General features: G+C 42.9%; 1 protein-coding gene across 2 annotated transcripts in view; it reads left to right on the top strand.

Moving 5' to 3' along the window:
* The window catches only part of dock11 (dedicator of cytokinesis 11), a 325211-nt gene that overhangs the window by 195887 nt on the left and 113875 nt on the right, over nt 1–15449 (top strand). For both annotated transcript variants that reach the window (XM_072270403.1, XM_072270404.1), the window contains exons 36-40: nt 2167–2233; nt 3443–3490; nt 5212–5354; nt 7778–7893; nt 8369–8503. In XM_072270403.1, the coding sequence (XP_072126504.1) occupies nt 2167–2233; nt 3443–3490; nt 5212–5354; nt 7778–7893; nt 8369–8503 (509 nt within the window). The remainder of the gene's footprint in view (nt 1–2166; nt 2234–3442; nt 3491–5211; nt 5355–7777; nt 7894–8368; nt 8504–15449) is intronic.

The following is a 15449-nucleotide window of genomic DNA, read 5'->3' as shown; positions in this document are numbered from 1 at the left end:
ATAGTCAGACCTTAGAAAATAATTAATAAAATCTAGACTGTGAGTAGATATATAGGTTTATACAGTCTACCTGGGTCTAATATATGTTTGTTACTTGTAATTAGTGGAAGGGGGTGTTTAATATATTGTGTTATTACCCTTCTAGAGCTTTCTGCATGAGAATCAGAGCTATTATCACTGACTTAAGTAATGTGAGATTGGTTTTGCTGCAGGAGTGCATTGCAAAGACAAAGAAACTACTGTACCTTACAAAATCAAATAAATAGCACAAATCAAGAATAACAAAATAGTTTTCATAAGCTCATGGACTGTTCAGAAATGCCTTGGTGATGGATGCCACCTTTTTGAAGATATCCTCAGTGGTGGGAAGGATTATTTTTCTGAGCAGGCTAAGTCTATAACACTCTGCGGCCTCTTGTAATCCTGTGCATTGGAGCCAGGTTGAGATGCAGCCAGTCAGAGTGCTCTCCAATACCCAGCTCAAACCAGTGCTTTGAATTTAAATGCACTGTTATATCAGTTTGTATATTGTAGTTTAGCTTCAAAACGAAAACTGGAGGCCCTGTAGTCACAGGGAATATATAAACTCTACACAGCTAAGGACTGAGCCTACATCATTGGAGCTGTGAGACAGCAGCAATACCAGTGGAATCACTGTCATGATCTCAAAGGAAGCTAACATCACCCCAGTATGTAGTCCCTCATTAATCCCCTAACTCACTTTATTGACACACTGGACCTCCAGGCTTCTGAAGAATTGAGAGACAATAGACACGGAGTGAGCTTCAGGCCATAGTGAGACATATCCATGCCATGTGAATCAGTGAATGTGAATGCTTCTCCAAGTTGGTCTTTGAGGCAGAAACAGTGTGAGCAATAGATTGGCCTTTGAACCATCCTGAAGTGTACATGCACTCTCACTGATTTTCCCTTTGCTTCCTTCATCTGTGCTGTGCCCAATCTTCAACACTGTCCCAAGAAATGATGAAAGACAAGGGTTATTTTTAGAAACATAGAAAACCTTACAGCACAATACAGGCCCTTCGGCCCACAAAGTTATGCCGAACATGTCCCTACCTCAGAAATTACTAGGCTTACCTATAGCCCCCTATTTTTCTAAGCTCCATGTACTTATCCAAAAGTCCCTTAAAAGACCCTATCGTATCAACCGCCACCACTGTTGCTGGCAGCCCATTCCACGCACTCACCACCCTCTGAGTAAAATATTTGTCCCTGACGTCTCCTCTGTACCTATTCCCCAGCACCTTAAACCTGTGTCCTCTTGTGGCAACCATTTCAGCCCTGGGAAAAAGCCTCTGACTATCCACGTGATCAATGCCTCTCATCATCTTATGATGAGCATCTTTTGTGTGAGGAAGTTGATAAGCTTCTGCAGCAGACCTACCAGTTGTGAGAGTGTGTGAAACTTTGCATTTTCATTGGCGTTCTTTGCTTTGGCATTAGTGTCTCCCTCCACTGCCTTTCCCCCTTCCATTTGAACTGAGAGCAAGTGTCAGTCACTCAGCCCATCAAACTGGCTCCACCTTTTAATAAAATCATGGGTGATTCAATCATAATCATAATTAAATATTCCCTCCTGGTCGAGTAACCTTTAAACCCTTTGGCTATCAGTAATTATCTAATTCTTCCTTAAAACTACTCAAAGACTCTCTGATTCACAGTCCTTTGTAGAAGAGAGCTCCAAAGTATCTCAACCTTCTGAGCAAGAGAAAAAAGCCTTTTTCTGTCTTAAAGGGAAAACCCATTTTTATTATTAAGTAGTGACTCCCTATTTGTGATTCCCCTTAAGAGAAAGCATCCTCTCCACGTTTTCCCTGTCAAGACCACTCTGTCTCTTTCTTTCAAACAAATGTATCCTCTCCAGCCTCTCCTCATTAGAGATGCTTTCCATTCTGGGAATTAGCTATACATGAACAGAGCAAAATGAAGCATAGGCTCATCCAGTATCTGAGCTATTTCTCACTATCTTCCCTACCACTGACATAGACTCTCTGGCCTTTAATATCATGGATTATCCTGGTTCCTGTCTTGCATAAAAGAGACATATTTGATGATTCCCTCAAAATTCTGATGATGCTGACTTGTTATTTATTTCCATAAGCTTGCATTTTTATATAACATTGTAATCTCTATTTTTTCTTAAAGATGCTCTCTTGGCGTACTGGAATAAGATGTCCCCTCAAGAATTAATGGATTTTCTCACAATTTTAGAGTAAGTACATATTAGGGGATTTTTGAGAAAGGAAGCTGATGAACTAATTTTTATTTGTTTTGAATAGAAGATGATACTGTACAATATAACTGGTACAGTTCTTCCAGTATTAGACGGTTAATCACCACCAGCAGTAACATTGCCTGCACTTTCATTGTATGTTATGGGAATCAAGTGGATTTCCCTAAGGTTAAGGTGCTGTAATTTTCCTAACATTTGGCAAAGCAGGCTTCAGGGAAGAAAGACCATGGGAGAGATCTTGGAGGAAGGAGGAAATTGGGGAATAAGTTGGAGATTGAGGGTAAAGTATAAAGAGGGTACATGGAAAAAGTGTACATCGTTGTCTCCAAGTGGATGTATGCAGTGTGCATGTGTGTATGGATTGGGGGTGTTATTAGTGTGTATATTGTACGTCTATTTTATGTGTGTGTCTGTACTCTCACTCCACACTCCACACATCAATCTCCAATCCTTTGTGTCTGTCAAAGAGGAAAAAGACAGTCTGGACTGTCAAAAATGCTGCAGATTTGTGCTGTAAGTTTGCCAAACTCTGCCTCATTCCTTAGTACATTTGCTGTCACCTCAATATGGAAGCAGGACTAGTCCTCAAGCTTGGAGGAGTTGTCTGAGTGGAAAAACTATCTGGCCATGAGGTAAATGCACCTTTCTGCTACCAGCCTCATTACAGCTGCTGGTGGACTTTGGTTTCCAGTATGTAAGAGCGATTCCCCATGCAAGTTCTGGAGATATACATGAGCTGAAGCATTTGAGGTTTCCCCTGAAAAACCAAGGTTAACTTTGTTAGAAAGGAGACACAGGAGACAGTAGATGCTGAAATCTGGAGTAACACAGAGGATGTTGTGGAAACTTAGTGGGCCAGGCAGGATCTATGAAGGGAAATAGACAGTCAAGATCCTCCATTCATTGCTCCTAATGATACTCTCCACCATGTATTGAGATCTTCTGGCCCCCTCTCCCCTTCTCTTAAAAGTAGTACAGGTAAAAGATCTCAACCTGAAATATCAAATGTCCATTTCCCTATATAAATGTTGCCTGACTTGGTGGGTTCCTTCAGCTTAGTGTCTGTCTGGTAGAAAGTATCTACTTTTGGATCAGTATAATTCAAGAAAAAAATTAGATTTGCATTTGGAAGAATGTGATCAAAATAATGTGTGAATATACCAATCATTGACTGTTCTGTTCTTATAGGATCTGCCTTTACCAGTTCAGATACATGGGCCGGAGATATATAGCAAGGTACTGCCAGGATTGCTGTTCCCATTTTGAGGGAGGGTGGTGGCTTCTGAATGTTTAGAATGGTGGCATTATTCCATTTTATACTATTTTTGATGGAAACATTTCTAACAGTCGCTAAAACAAGGAAAAGTATTTAAATGGATGAGAATGACTGGGAGATTTTTCTCAAAGCCCTTTCTATATACATTTTTGAATGTATCAGACTCTCTTTTTGTAGGCACGGAGCACAGATTTCCAACCTTTCCTTGATTATATTCCATCTAATCTAAAATCCTGCCAGCATTTAGAAATTGGGTGAAAATTGTTGTCCCTTGACCAGCCTTTATCCATCTAAGAGGGCACACACCAACCTCTGCACTTGAACATGATTTGCATTTCCAACAACAAATGCAAAGGAAATCCATTGAATGGGTCTCAACTGCTTTCCCCAGGATTTCTGTTAGTGCTGTAAATGGTCCTGCTTCTCAACTTGTCTCACTCCTTCTGTGATTGCTCTCACTTTCCCCACTCTTCCTTCCTTGCTACTCTCCCCTTCTCTACTCTGCTCCTCCCATTCTGTCCCCTCACCTCTACTGTTACTCTATCACACTCTCTCCCCTACCATCTCCTATTCTTCCCCTTCTCCCTCCCTTATCCTCCTACTCTCCACCTTGCCTAGCCCCCTCCCATCTCCACCCATTTTCACCCTCCCCTGTCCATCACCAACCACTATCCCTTCCTCTCTCCTCCTCCTCCTCCTCTTCCCTTTCCCTTGGGAAACAGAAGCCAGTGATGATACATTAAATCTGTGTCTCCTCGCAGATGGGTGTTTTGGTTCCAAGGTACTAATTTTGCCGGAGGGTGTTCAGAATCAGAGCAGGTACACCACATGAAAGGAAGGCATACCACTCACATGCTGGTTTGAAGTGAGCTCCCCTGCCTTTTCCTACCTCTCCGTACTGGCTCATGGCTCTTCTGCACAACACAGTACTGTTGAAGTGTGCAGTAGTTAGTGACCAGAGTGAGAGTTGTAGACCTTCACCGTGCTCCAGGTAATAAGGTTTGTTTTCATGCCCCTCTAAGCTTTTTCACAAGTATTTGAAATCTCTGCCCCTTGGTGTTCCCCCTCCCACCCAGTGCTGGGTTCTCTGTCTTAATATCTCAATCTCAGACTTGCTCCCACTTTTCCTTTTCCAAGAAAAACCATACTAACCTGCTCCATGTTTCCTTATAGTTCTTCCTTGGAAATCTCCTTTGTATTTTGTCCAGGTACAAATGCAAGTTTATTCTTTCTTTCTGGTCAACGCCTGTTGCACTGGAGACTCCAGAAGTCAATCATTCTCTCATTCATCCATGCCAAAATAATTTGGCTGTAAACCACCAGAATGTGCTTCATTTTTCCTGGCCGTTTTTTGAATGCGAGAACAAAGAGACTGCAGCTGCTGGAATCCAGAGCGAAACCAAACTACTGGAGAAACTCAAAGGGCCAAACGCAGATCAGAAAAGGCAAAGTGCTAGTCGGCATTTCAGTCCTGATGCAGGGTCTCAATCCAAAACGTCATCATCACTTTGCTCAAATGCTGCCTGACCAACTGAGTTTCTCCAGCATGTTTTATTGTTGACTTGAGTGAATTAAATTTTAAAATTGTTGTGCTTATTATGTGCATCGTAAGAATGTCTTGATAAAAGAATCTGTCAGTCATTGACTGACAAGTAAGTATAAAGTATGTTTCTGCTTCCAGAGTTCAAGAGGGCCTAAGCTTCAAGTACTCTCCAGCTGACAGGAAGTCTCAAACTATGCCAGCTCTCTGGAGTCGTGCAGGAACAGCACACGCCAGGCTCCAACAGATCAGCCACATGGACAGCTCATTTACCCTCAACCACCGTATGTTCAGGAACCCCTCCTTTCTCCCTCTTCCCCTGCATGTTCTTTAGACTGACATCGGGTCAATAAGAATGCCTGCTATTTTGTTAAGTATCCTACTGGCTATCTGGCAAGTGCCCCTCAAAGGAGCAGGTGCTGATCTGGGCTTCAGCTTTTGGACAGCATATGGAGCTGCTGCCTCACAGATCCAGAGACCTGCATTCAATCACATTGATTTTCCCGAAGATTTGCCAATTGACCTGCTGATTAGCTCCAATAAATTTGCCCCTGGTGAATGTCGGTGATAGAATGGCAGAATCTGGGGAGAGTTGAAAATAATTAAACAAAAAACTGGATTGATGTAGGATAAGGGAAAATGGGTTCAAAGTAAATTTTATTCTCAAAGTACATATATGTCAGCATATATTACCCTGAGATTCATTTTCCTGCTGACATACTCAGCAAATCTAGAATAGTAACTATAACAGGGTCAATGAAAGATCAACTAGAGTGTAGAAAACAACAAGCTGAGCAAGTACAAATATAAATAAATGGCAATAAATAACAAGAATATGAAATAACAACGTAAAGAGTCCCCTTAAAGTGAGATAATTGATTATGGGAAAATCTCAATAGATGGGCAAGTGAGTATAGTTATCCTCTTCTGTTCACTAGCATAATGGTTGAGGGGTAGAAACGGGTTTTGAACCTGGTGGTGCGAATCCTGAGTATCTTGGGCCATTCTACCTGATGGCAGCACCTGGGGTGGTGGGGGTTCCTCATGATGAATACTGCTTTCTTACGACAGCATTTCATGTAGATGTGCTCAGTGGTTGGGAGGGCTATACCCGTGATGTACTGTGCCAAATTTACTACCTTCTGTAGGATTTTCCATTCAAAAGCACTGGTGTTTTCACACCAGGCCATGATACAGCCAGTCAATACACTCTCCACAACACATCTGTAGAGGTTTGTCAGAGTTTAGATGTCATGTGGAATCTCTGACGACTCCTAAGGAAGGAGAGGCGCTGCTGTGCTTTCTTCGCAATTGCACTTACATGCTGGGTCCGGGACTGGTCCACTGAAATAGTAACACTCAGAAATTTAAAGTTGCTCTCCACCTCTGATCCTGTGATGAGATGGTTGATGGTTGGCATGAACTCAATGGGACAAAGCGATTCTTTATATTCTATATCTCTTTTTAGACTCTATGACACCTTTAATGGTCATTCCCAGCCCAGCACAACTAATCCCATTTTAATGATGGTCAGTTTGTGCTTGACTATCATTAAGGATCTTCATTACCCCTCTTCTCATTACTACTATCAGGGAGGAAGCACAGAAGCCTGAAGACACACTCTCAACGTTTCAGGAACAGTTTCTTCCCCTCTGCCATCAGATTTTTGAGCAGACCATGAACATTATATCACTTTTGCTCTTTTTTCACTACATGTGTTTTAGTAAATTTCTTACTGTAATTTATAGTAATGCTATGTCTTTCACTGTACTGCTGCCACAAAAAACAAATTTCACGACGTATATCAGTGGTATTAATTCTGATTGTGAAGCACCTGTTTCTACTCTAAAGCATTTTATTCTCCCACCAACTGCCTCCAGGCCCTTGACTCTCCCACTCACCTACCAACTAGGGTGTCATGATGTCAAAGCATCTCAAATGCATAACTTTGCCACTTTGGTTCACCCAGATTATTTAATGATTAGGCACCAAGATGTGGTTATTGAAGGGTTGATTACATGGATGACACCTTAAATGAATATCTGTTTGTGTCTTCATGAAGGAAAGTAAGTGCTGAAACCCTGGACTTGGTACAATTTTCAATGTGACCAGCATGTTGTGTTTTGATCATCTTAACTAAAGAAGGATATAAATATTGTAGAGGAGTGCCAAGGATTGTTTCTTGGGGTGGTGAATGAGGAGACATTAAATAGGCTGACCTCTGTTCTCCAAAGCTTAGAGAAATGAGATGTGACTTCAAAGAAACATATAGAGAAATTAACTGAGGGAGGGCATTCCCCTGGCTGAGGAAAAATGGTCTCAAAATAAGGAGACCATTTAGGATGGAGATGAAGGGGAGTTTATTCACAGAGTGCAGAATCATTGAGATTTTCTGCTCAAAAGGTTGTGAAGGCTTTGTCACTGCATTCTTGACAGATGCCAGTAGATTTGGTGTACAGCAAGAAAAAGGAGCTGAGGTAGAAGATTAAACATGATATAGTTGAATGTGGGGAAAACCTTTTCTAACTCGTGGAGTCATGTGACATAAAATCAGGTCCTTCAGCCAGCCCACTTACTGCAGAGTACTCTGGTTTGAACAGCCTGTATTCTAATGTGACATGGCGTCCTCACTGTTGTGATTTTACTTTGAGAAACTGGAGACACCTTTTGATTTGAAATGGCTGTTTTGCTGCTGGTCCTTGCACAGGTTCTGGAATCAGTGAAGCAGACATTAGCCACCAGTCGTTGTTGGAAGGGAACCTAGCCACTGAAGTGTGTCTCACAGTGTTGGACTTCGTTACTTACTTCATTCAGAACTTCAAGGTCAGCAGTACTTGTTTTGTGATATATGTTTTGCTCAAAAAAAAAATACACATTCAGTTCTGGTATGCATCTAATATGTTGAGTAGGGCAGAAGATAAGGACGAGTGAACTATCTAGGAGGAGAAGGGGTGAGAGCAGTGGTGTGGGAATGAGGTGCGGTCAATGGTTCTGTTTTCTGTGCTATTAGGGAAGCAACAGTTAATGAAGAATGTTAAGGGTCACAAACCCAAAATATTGACCTTTTTTCTCTTTTCACAGATGCTGCCTGACTGGCTCAGTTTTTCCAGAATTCTCTGTTTTTGTTTTGTATTTACAATACCTGCAGTTTTGTTTTTATTTCATGTAGTGTTCATCCATTGTGTTGTGTGGAAAGGTGGGTTAGTGACCCAAGTGGTTGTACATTAAAGTCCACCAGCAAAAGTTGGAGGCTTGATTAATACTTATCTGCTGAATTTGAAATCTGCAACTCTCTCAGAATCAACTCATTCAAGATGACGGGCACAACCCACTGATGAAGAAAGTGTTTGACATCCTCCTCCTGCTGACCAATGGGCAGTCCGAAACAGCCATGAAGCATGTGTTTGCATCTTTACGGGCGTTCATTAGCAAGGTAATCTGATCATCCTTGTTCCATTTGGTGCAGTGATAACCAAGCACATACACACCTTTGGAAAATATTGTTTAGATTGCAATTGGGATATTGCAGGAGCTCTGGTCACCAGACTATAGAAGGAAGGTGCTTGAGCTGAGAGAGTGCAGGGAAGATTCACCAGAATGGTGCCTGTATAGAGTACCTCAGTAATGGAGATAGCTACAACTGTAGGGAAGCTGCTCCCCATCAATAGCTGGAATGGACCTCGTTGTCAGGTGTCTCAGGGCTGCTGTACTTGGTGCAGGTGTGGCCTATCCTCTGCTCCTCCAGCTTGGAAATTGCCTGACCCATCTTCAGATTCAACTGGGGATCCAAGATGGAGTGGGTCAGATGGGTCACAATGCTCAACTCCCTGGTTACTGGGGGCAAAAATGTACCCGGTGTCACCCTCACCCTGATGAACACTTTTGTGTGTGGTGGCATCAGGCTGTGCATGGAGCTTAAGTACGCGGGCACCAAATACCACAATGTGCCAGGGTTCTATCTGTCCTCGGTGGTGCAAAAGATGGGTCTGGCTCTGTTGCCGTACAACTTCCCAGTCAGCTGCATGTTGCCACGCTACCTGTCCTTTGTGGGAAAAGTTCTTCCAAACCAACACCTTCGACCAAATCCATCAAGCAGTGGTCAGCATGAAAGTCCTGCAGGCTAAGGACTCGATGGACACAGTGGGCTGTGCCGGGGCAGCTTGTCCAGACCATCTGGCAAAGTGCCTCATCTCCAGGCCCCACCAGCAAGCACCAAGACCTTGCCTGACTGGCAGAGAGGTGGGCACTCCCAGTGAGATCCTTCCAGTGTGTCTGGAGCATCACTCCACAGTGCTGCTCACAGGATGACTACAGTGGGGAACAGACGGTAGCTCACCTCTTTGCAGACTGTGGGTTTGCAAAGAGGGTGTGGAGAAAGGTGAAAGGGCCTGTGTCACGGTTTGGCATGAGGAACTGCATGGCAGAGAATACTCTGATATATGGGCTGTTCCCAGGGACTCGCGTGGGGAGAAAGAAACATCAAGTGCTCTGGCAGATCATCAGCTCAGTGAAAGATGCTCCTTGGTCTGCCAGCACATCGAGATGTCCGTGGAGGCTGCAGGGGTACTGCTCAGGGACATACTGAAGCTCGGTGCAGCCAAGGCAAGAGCCCGGTGGGAAAGGTATACAGGGTAGGGTTTCTCTCCTACAGGAGAGCGAGGGCCCAGGTTGAGGAAGGAAGCCTCTCAATTATTATTGTAGCAGGTTACCACCCCAGGCTGCCGTACCAGTGGCGACAATGCTATCAGAACAGTACAGAATGTAAAAAATGAAAAGGCATTGAACAGGTTATTCTTGTAAATAATATTTTTTATGAATAAGGTTTATTTGTTTAAAAAAATAGGATGGACTTATTTTCCCTGGAGTGAAGGAGGCTGAAAGGTGACCTGACAGAGGATATAAGATTACGAGTGGCAGACATAGAAGATAGCATGGTGGGAGTATCAAGAGATCCAAAGTGAGAGGAAGGGGATATCAGAGGAAAAATTTCAGTACAATCAAAAAGTTCAAAGAAGTCAAATTAAATTTATTATCGAAGTATGTTTATGTCACCATATACTACTATGAGATTCTTTCTCACTGCCATCAAATTCAGTCTCATTATCGTGAGATTCATTTTCTTGCAGACATTTACAGGAAAGTAAAGAAACACAAGGGAATTTGTGAAGAAGTATGCATATATAAAGACTGACAAACCATAGAAAAACCACAGCACAGAAACAGGCCTTTTGGCCCTTCTTGGCTGTGCCGAACCATTTTCTGCCTAGTCCCACTGACCTGCACACGGACTATATCCATCCATACACCTCCCACCATGTACCTGTCCAATCTATTCTTAAATGTTAAAAAAGAACCCGCATTTACCACCTCGTCTGGCAGCTCATTCCATACTCCCACCACTCTCTGTGTGAAGAAGCCCCCCCCCCCAATGTTCCCTTTAAACTTTTCCCTCCTCACCCTTAACCCCTCCTCTGGTTTTTTTCTCCCCTTGCCTCAGTGGAAAAAGCCTGCTTGCATTCACTCTATCTATACCCATCATAATTTTATATACCTCTATCAAATCTCCCCTCATTCTTCTACGCTCCAGGGAATAAAGTCCCAACCTATTCAACCTTTCTCTGTAACTGAGTTTCTCAAGTCCCGGCAACATCCTTGTAAACCTTCTCTGCACTCTTTCAACCTTATTTATATCCTTCCTGTAATTTGGTGACCAAAACTGAACACAATACTCCAGATTCGGCCTCACCAATGCCTTATACAACCTCATCATAACATTCCAGCTCTTATACTCAATACTTTGATTAATAAAGGCCAATGTACCAAAAGCTCTCTTTACGACCCTATCTACCTGTGACGCCACTTTTAGGGAATTTTGTATCTGTATTCCCAGATCCCTCTGTTCTACTGCACTCCTCAGTGCCTTACCATTAACCCTGTATGTTCTACCTTGGTTTGTCCTTCCTACGTGCAATACCTCACACTTGTCTGTATTAAACTCCATCTGCCATTTTTCAGCCCATTTTTCCAGCTGGTCCAAGTCCCTCTACAGGTTCTGAAAACCTTCCTTACTGTCTACCACACCTCCAATCTTTGTATCATCAGCAAATTTGCTGATCCAATTTACCACATTATCATCCAGATCATTGATATAGATGACAAATAACAATGGACCCAGCACTGATCCCTGTGGCACACCACCAGTCACAGGCCTCCACTCAGAGAAGCAATTCTCTACTACCACTCTTTGGCTTCTACCATTGAGCCAATGTCTAATCCAATTTACCTCCTCTCCATGTATACCTGGCGACTGAATTTTCCTAACTAACCTCCCATGCGGGACCTTGTCAAAGGCCTAACTGAAGTCCATGTAGACAATATCCACTGCCTTCCCTTCATCCACTTTCCTGGTAACCTCGTCGAAAAACTCCAAGAGATTGGTCAAACATGATCTACCACGCACAAAGCCATGTTGACTCTCCCTAATAAGTCCCTGTCTATCCAAATGCTTGTAGATTCTGTCTCTTAGTACTCCCTCCAATAACTTACCTACTACCGACGTTAAACTTACCGGCCTATAATTTCCCGGATTACTTTTTGATCCTTTTTTAAACAACGGAACAACATGAGCCACTCTCCAATCCTCCGGCACCTCACCTGTAGAGAGCGACATTTTAAGTATTTCTGCCAGGGCTCCTGTAATTTCAACACTAGTCTCCTTCAAGGTCCGAGGGAACACCCTGTCAGGTCCCGGGGATTTATCCACCTTAATTTTCCTCAAGACAGCAAGCACCTCCTCCTTTTCAATCTGTACAGTTTCCATGATCTCGCTACGTGTTTCCCTTAACTCCATAGACTTCATGCCAGTTTCCTTAGTAAATACAGACGCAAAAAACCTATTTAAGATCTCCCCCATTTCCTTTGGTTCTGCACCTTGCCGACCACTCTGATCTTCAAGACGACCAATTTTATCCCTTACAATCCTTTTGCTCTTAATATACCTGTAAAAGTTCTTTGGATTATCCTTCACTTTGACTGCCAAGGCAATCTCATGTCTTCTTTTAGCCCTCCTGATTTCTTTCTGAAGTATTTTCTTGCACTTCTTATACTCCTCAAGCACCTTATTTACTCCCTGTTTCCTATACATGTCATACAACTCCCTCTTCTTCTTTATCAGAGTTGAAATATCCCTTGAGAACCAAGGTTCCTTATTCCTATTCACTTTGCCTTTAATCCTGACAGGAACATACAAACTCTGCGCTCTCAAAATTTCTCCTTTGAAGGCTTCCCACCTACCGATCACACCTTTGCCAGAGAACAACCTGTCCCAATCCACGCTTTTTAGATCCTTTCTCATTTCTTCAAATTTGGCCTTCTTCCAGTTCAGAACCTCGACCCTAGGACCAGATCTATCCTTGTCCATGATCAAGTTGAAACTAATGGTGTTATGATCACTGGAACCAAAGTGCTCCCCTACACAGACTTCCGTCACTTGTCCTAACTCATTTCCTAACAGGAGATCCAATATTGCATCCCCTCTAGTTGGTCCCTCTTATATATTGATTTAGAAAACTTTCCTGAACACATTTTACAAACTCTAAACCATCTAACCCCTAACAGTATGGGAGTCCCAATCAATATATGGAAAATTAAAATCCCCTACCACCACAACTTTATGTTTCCTGCAGTTGCCTACTATCTCTCTACAGATTTGCTCTTCCAATTCTCGTTGACCATCGGGTGGTCTGTAATACAATCCCACTAATATGGCCATACCTTTCCTGTTTCTCAGCTCCACCCATAAGGACTCAGTAGACAAGCCCTCTAATCTGTCCTGCCTGAGCACTGCTGTAATATTTTCCCCAACAAGCAATGCTACTCCCCCACCTTTCATTCCTCTGCCTCGATCACATCTGAAACATTGGAACCCTGGAACATTAAGCTGCCAGTCCTGCCCGTCCTGTAGCCAAGTTTCACTAATTGCTATAACGTCATAATTCCACGTGTCAATCTACGCCCTCAACTCGTCTGCCTTCCCTGCAATACTCCTAGCATTGAAATATATACACCTCAGAAGATTTTTACCACCACTCACAACCTTTCTATTAGCAGATTTGCTTGAACTTTTAACATCATTTACTTTCACCCCAGCCACACTGTCAGCTCTGGCACTCTGGTTCCCATCCCCCTGCAAATCTAGTTTAAAGCCTCCCCAACAGCACTAACAAACCTCCCTGAAAGGATATTGGTCCCCCTGTAGTTCAAGTGTAACCCGTCTCTCTTGTACAGTTCCCACCTGCCCCAGAAGAGGTCCCAATGATCTTGAAATCTGAAACCCTGCCCCCTACACCAGTTCCTCAGACACTTGTTCATCCTCCAGAGCATCCTATTCCTACCCTCACTAGCACCTAGTACAGTAGCAATCCTGAGATTACCACCCTGGAGGTCCTGCTTTTCAGCTTCCTACCAAGCTCTCTATACTCACTGTCCAGGACCTCCTCACTCTTCCTTGCTATGTCATTGGTATCGATGTGCACCACGACATCTGGCTGGTCACCCTCCCACTTCAGAATGTCATGCAGGCGATCAGAGACATCCTTTTAGCAAAAGAAGACAAATTGTGCAAATAAAGAAGTGCATAAGTAATACTGAGAACATGAGCAGTGGAGTCCTTGAAAGTGAGTCTGTAGATGGTGGAATCAGTTCAAAGTTGAGGTGAGCTAAGTTGTCATTGCTGGTTCAGGAGCTTGATAGTAATAACTGTTTCAAAACATGGTGCTGTGGGATCCAAGGCTCCTGTACCTCCTATCGGATGGTAATGGCAAGAAGAGAGCATGGCCTGTGTGGTGGGGGCCCTTGATGATGGATGCTGCTTCTTCGTGGTAGCTTTCTGGAAGTAATTTAGAAGGCACAGGATATATACTTAGTAAAAAGGAAGAAATATTCTAAAAGAAGTATGAGACAACCATGGCTAACAAGAGAAGTCAAAGGTTGGGCATGTAATAGAGCAAAAATTAGCGGGAAGTTAGAGGATTGGGAAGCTTTTTAAAAACCAACAGAAAGCAACTAAAAAAGCCATTAAGGAGGAAAAGATAGAATACCAAAGTAAACTAGCCAATAATATTAAAGACAATACCAAAAAAATTCTTCAGATACAAAAATTGTAAAAGAGAAGTGGAAGTAGATATCGGGCTGCTGGAAAACGATACTGGAGAGGTAGTAATGGGGAATATAGAAATAGCAGGTGAACTGAATAAGTATTTTGCATGTCTTCACTGTGGAAGACGCTAGCAGTATTCTGGAAGTTTGAGAGTGTCAGGGGTCAGAAATGTGTCAAAAACTGCTTAACAAGTTAAGAGCTCATGGAAAACTGCTTAACAAGTTAAGAGCCAATGGAATTATGGGAAAGATCCTAGCATGGATAAAGCAGTGGCTGGTTGGCAGGAGGCAAAGAGTGGGAATAAGGGGAGCCTTTTCTGATTGACTGTCAGTGCGTTGTGGTGTTCCACAGGGGTCTGTGTTAAAACTGCTTCTTTTTACATTATATGTCAGTGACTTGTATGATGGAATTGATGGCTTTGTGGCCAAGTTTGTAGACAACACTAAGACAGGTGGAGGGGCAGATAGATTTGAGGAAGTAGAGAAGCTACAGAACAACTTAGATTAGGAGAATGGGCAAAGAAGTAGCAGATGGAATACAGAGTCAGAAAATTATGGTCATGCACTTTGGTAGAAGAAATTAAAGGGTAGACTATTTTCTAAATGGAGAGAAAATTCAAAAACCTGAGGCATGGACTTTGGAGTCTTTGTGCAAGATTCCCTAAAGGTTAATTTGAAGGTTGGTGAGGAAGGCAAATGTGATGTTATCATCCATTTCAAGAGGACTAGAATATAAAAGGGAGGATGTAACGTTGAGAATTTATCAAGTACTGGTGAGGCCTTACTTGGAGTATCATGAGCAGTTTTGGAAGGATGTGCTGACACTGGGGAGGGTTCAAAGGAGGTTCATGAAAATGATTCCAGGATTGAATGGCTTGTTATATGAAGAGGACTTGCTGGCTCTGTGCCTGTATTCACGAGAATTCAGAAGAATGAGGGATGACCTAATTGAAATCTATCAAATGTTGAAAGGTCTCGATAGAGTGGATGTGGAGAGATGCTTCTTATGGTGGGAGAGTCTAGCAGCAGAGGGCACAGCTTCAGAATAGACAGTTCTCCTCTAAGAATGGAGATCAGGAGGAATTTATTTAGCCAGAGGGTGGTGAATCTGTGAAATTTGTTGCCACAGACAGCTGTGGAGGCCAAGTCTTCACAGATATTTGAGGCAGAGGTTGATGGATTCTTGATTGGTTAGGATATGAAGGGATATGGGGAGAAGACAG

This window comes from Mobula birostris, chromosome 10, assembly GCF_030028105.1.
Source record: "Mobula birostris isolate sMobBir1 chromosome 10, sMobBir1.hap1, whole genome shotgun sequence".
In the NCBI taxonomy this organism is placed as follows: Eukaryota; Metazoa; Chordata; class Chondrichthyes; order Myliobatiformes; family Myliobatidae; genus Mobula; species Mobula birostris.
The sequence above is the reverse complement of the archived record's forward strand: the minus strand, read 5'-3'. Positions and strand labels throughout refer to the sequence as shown.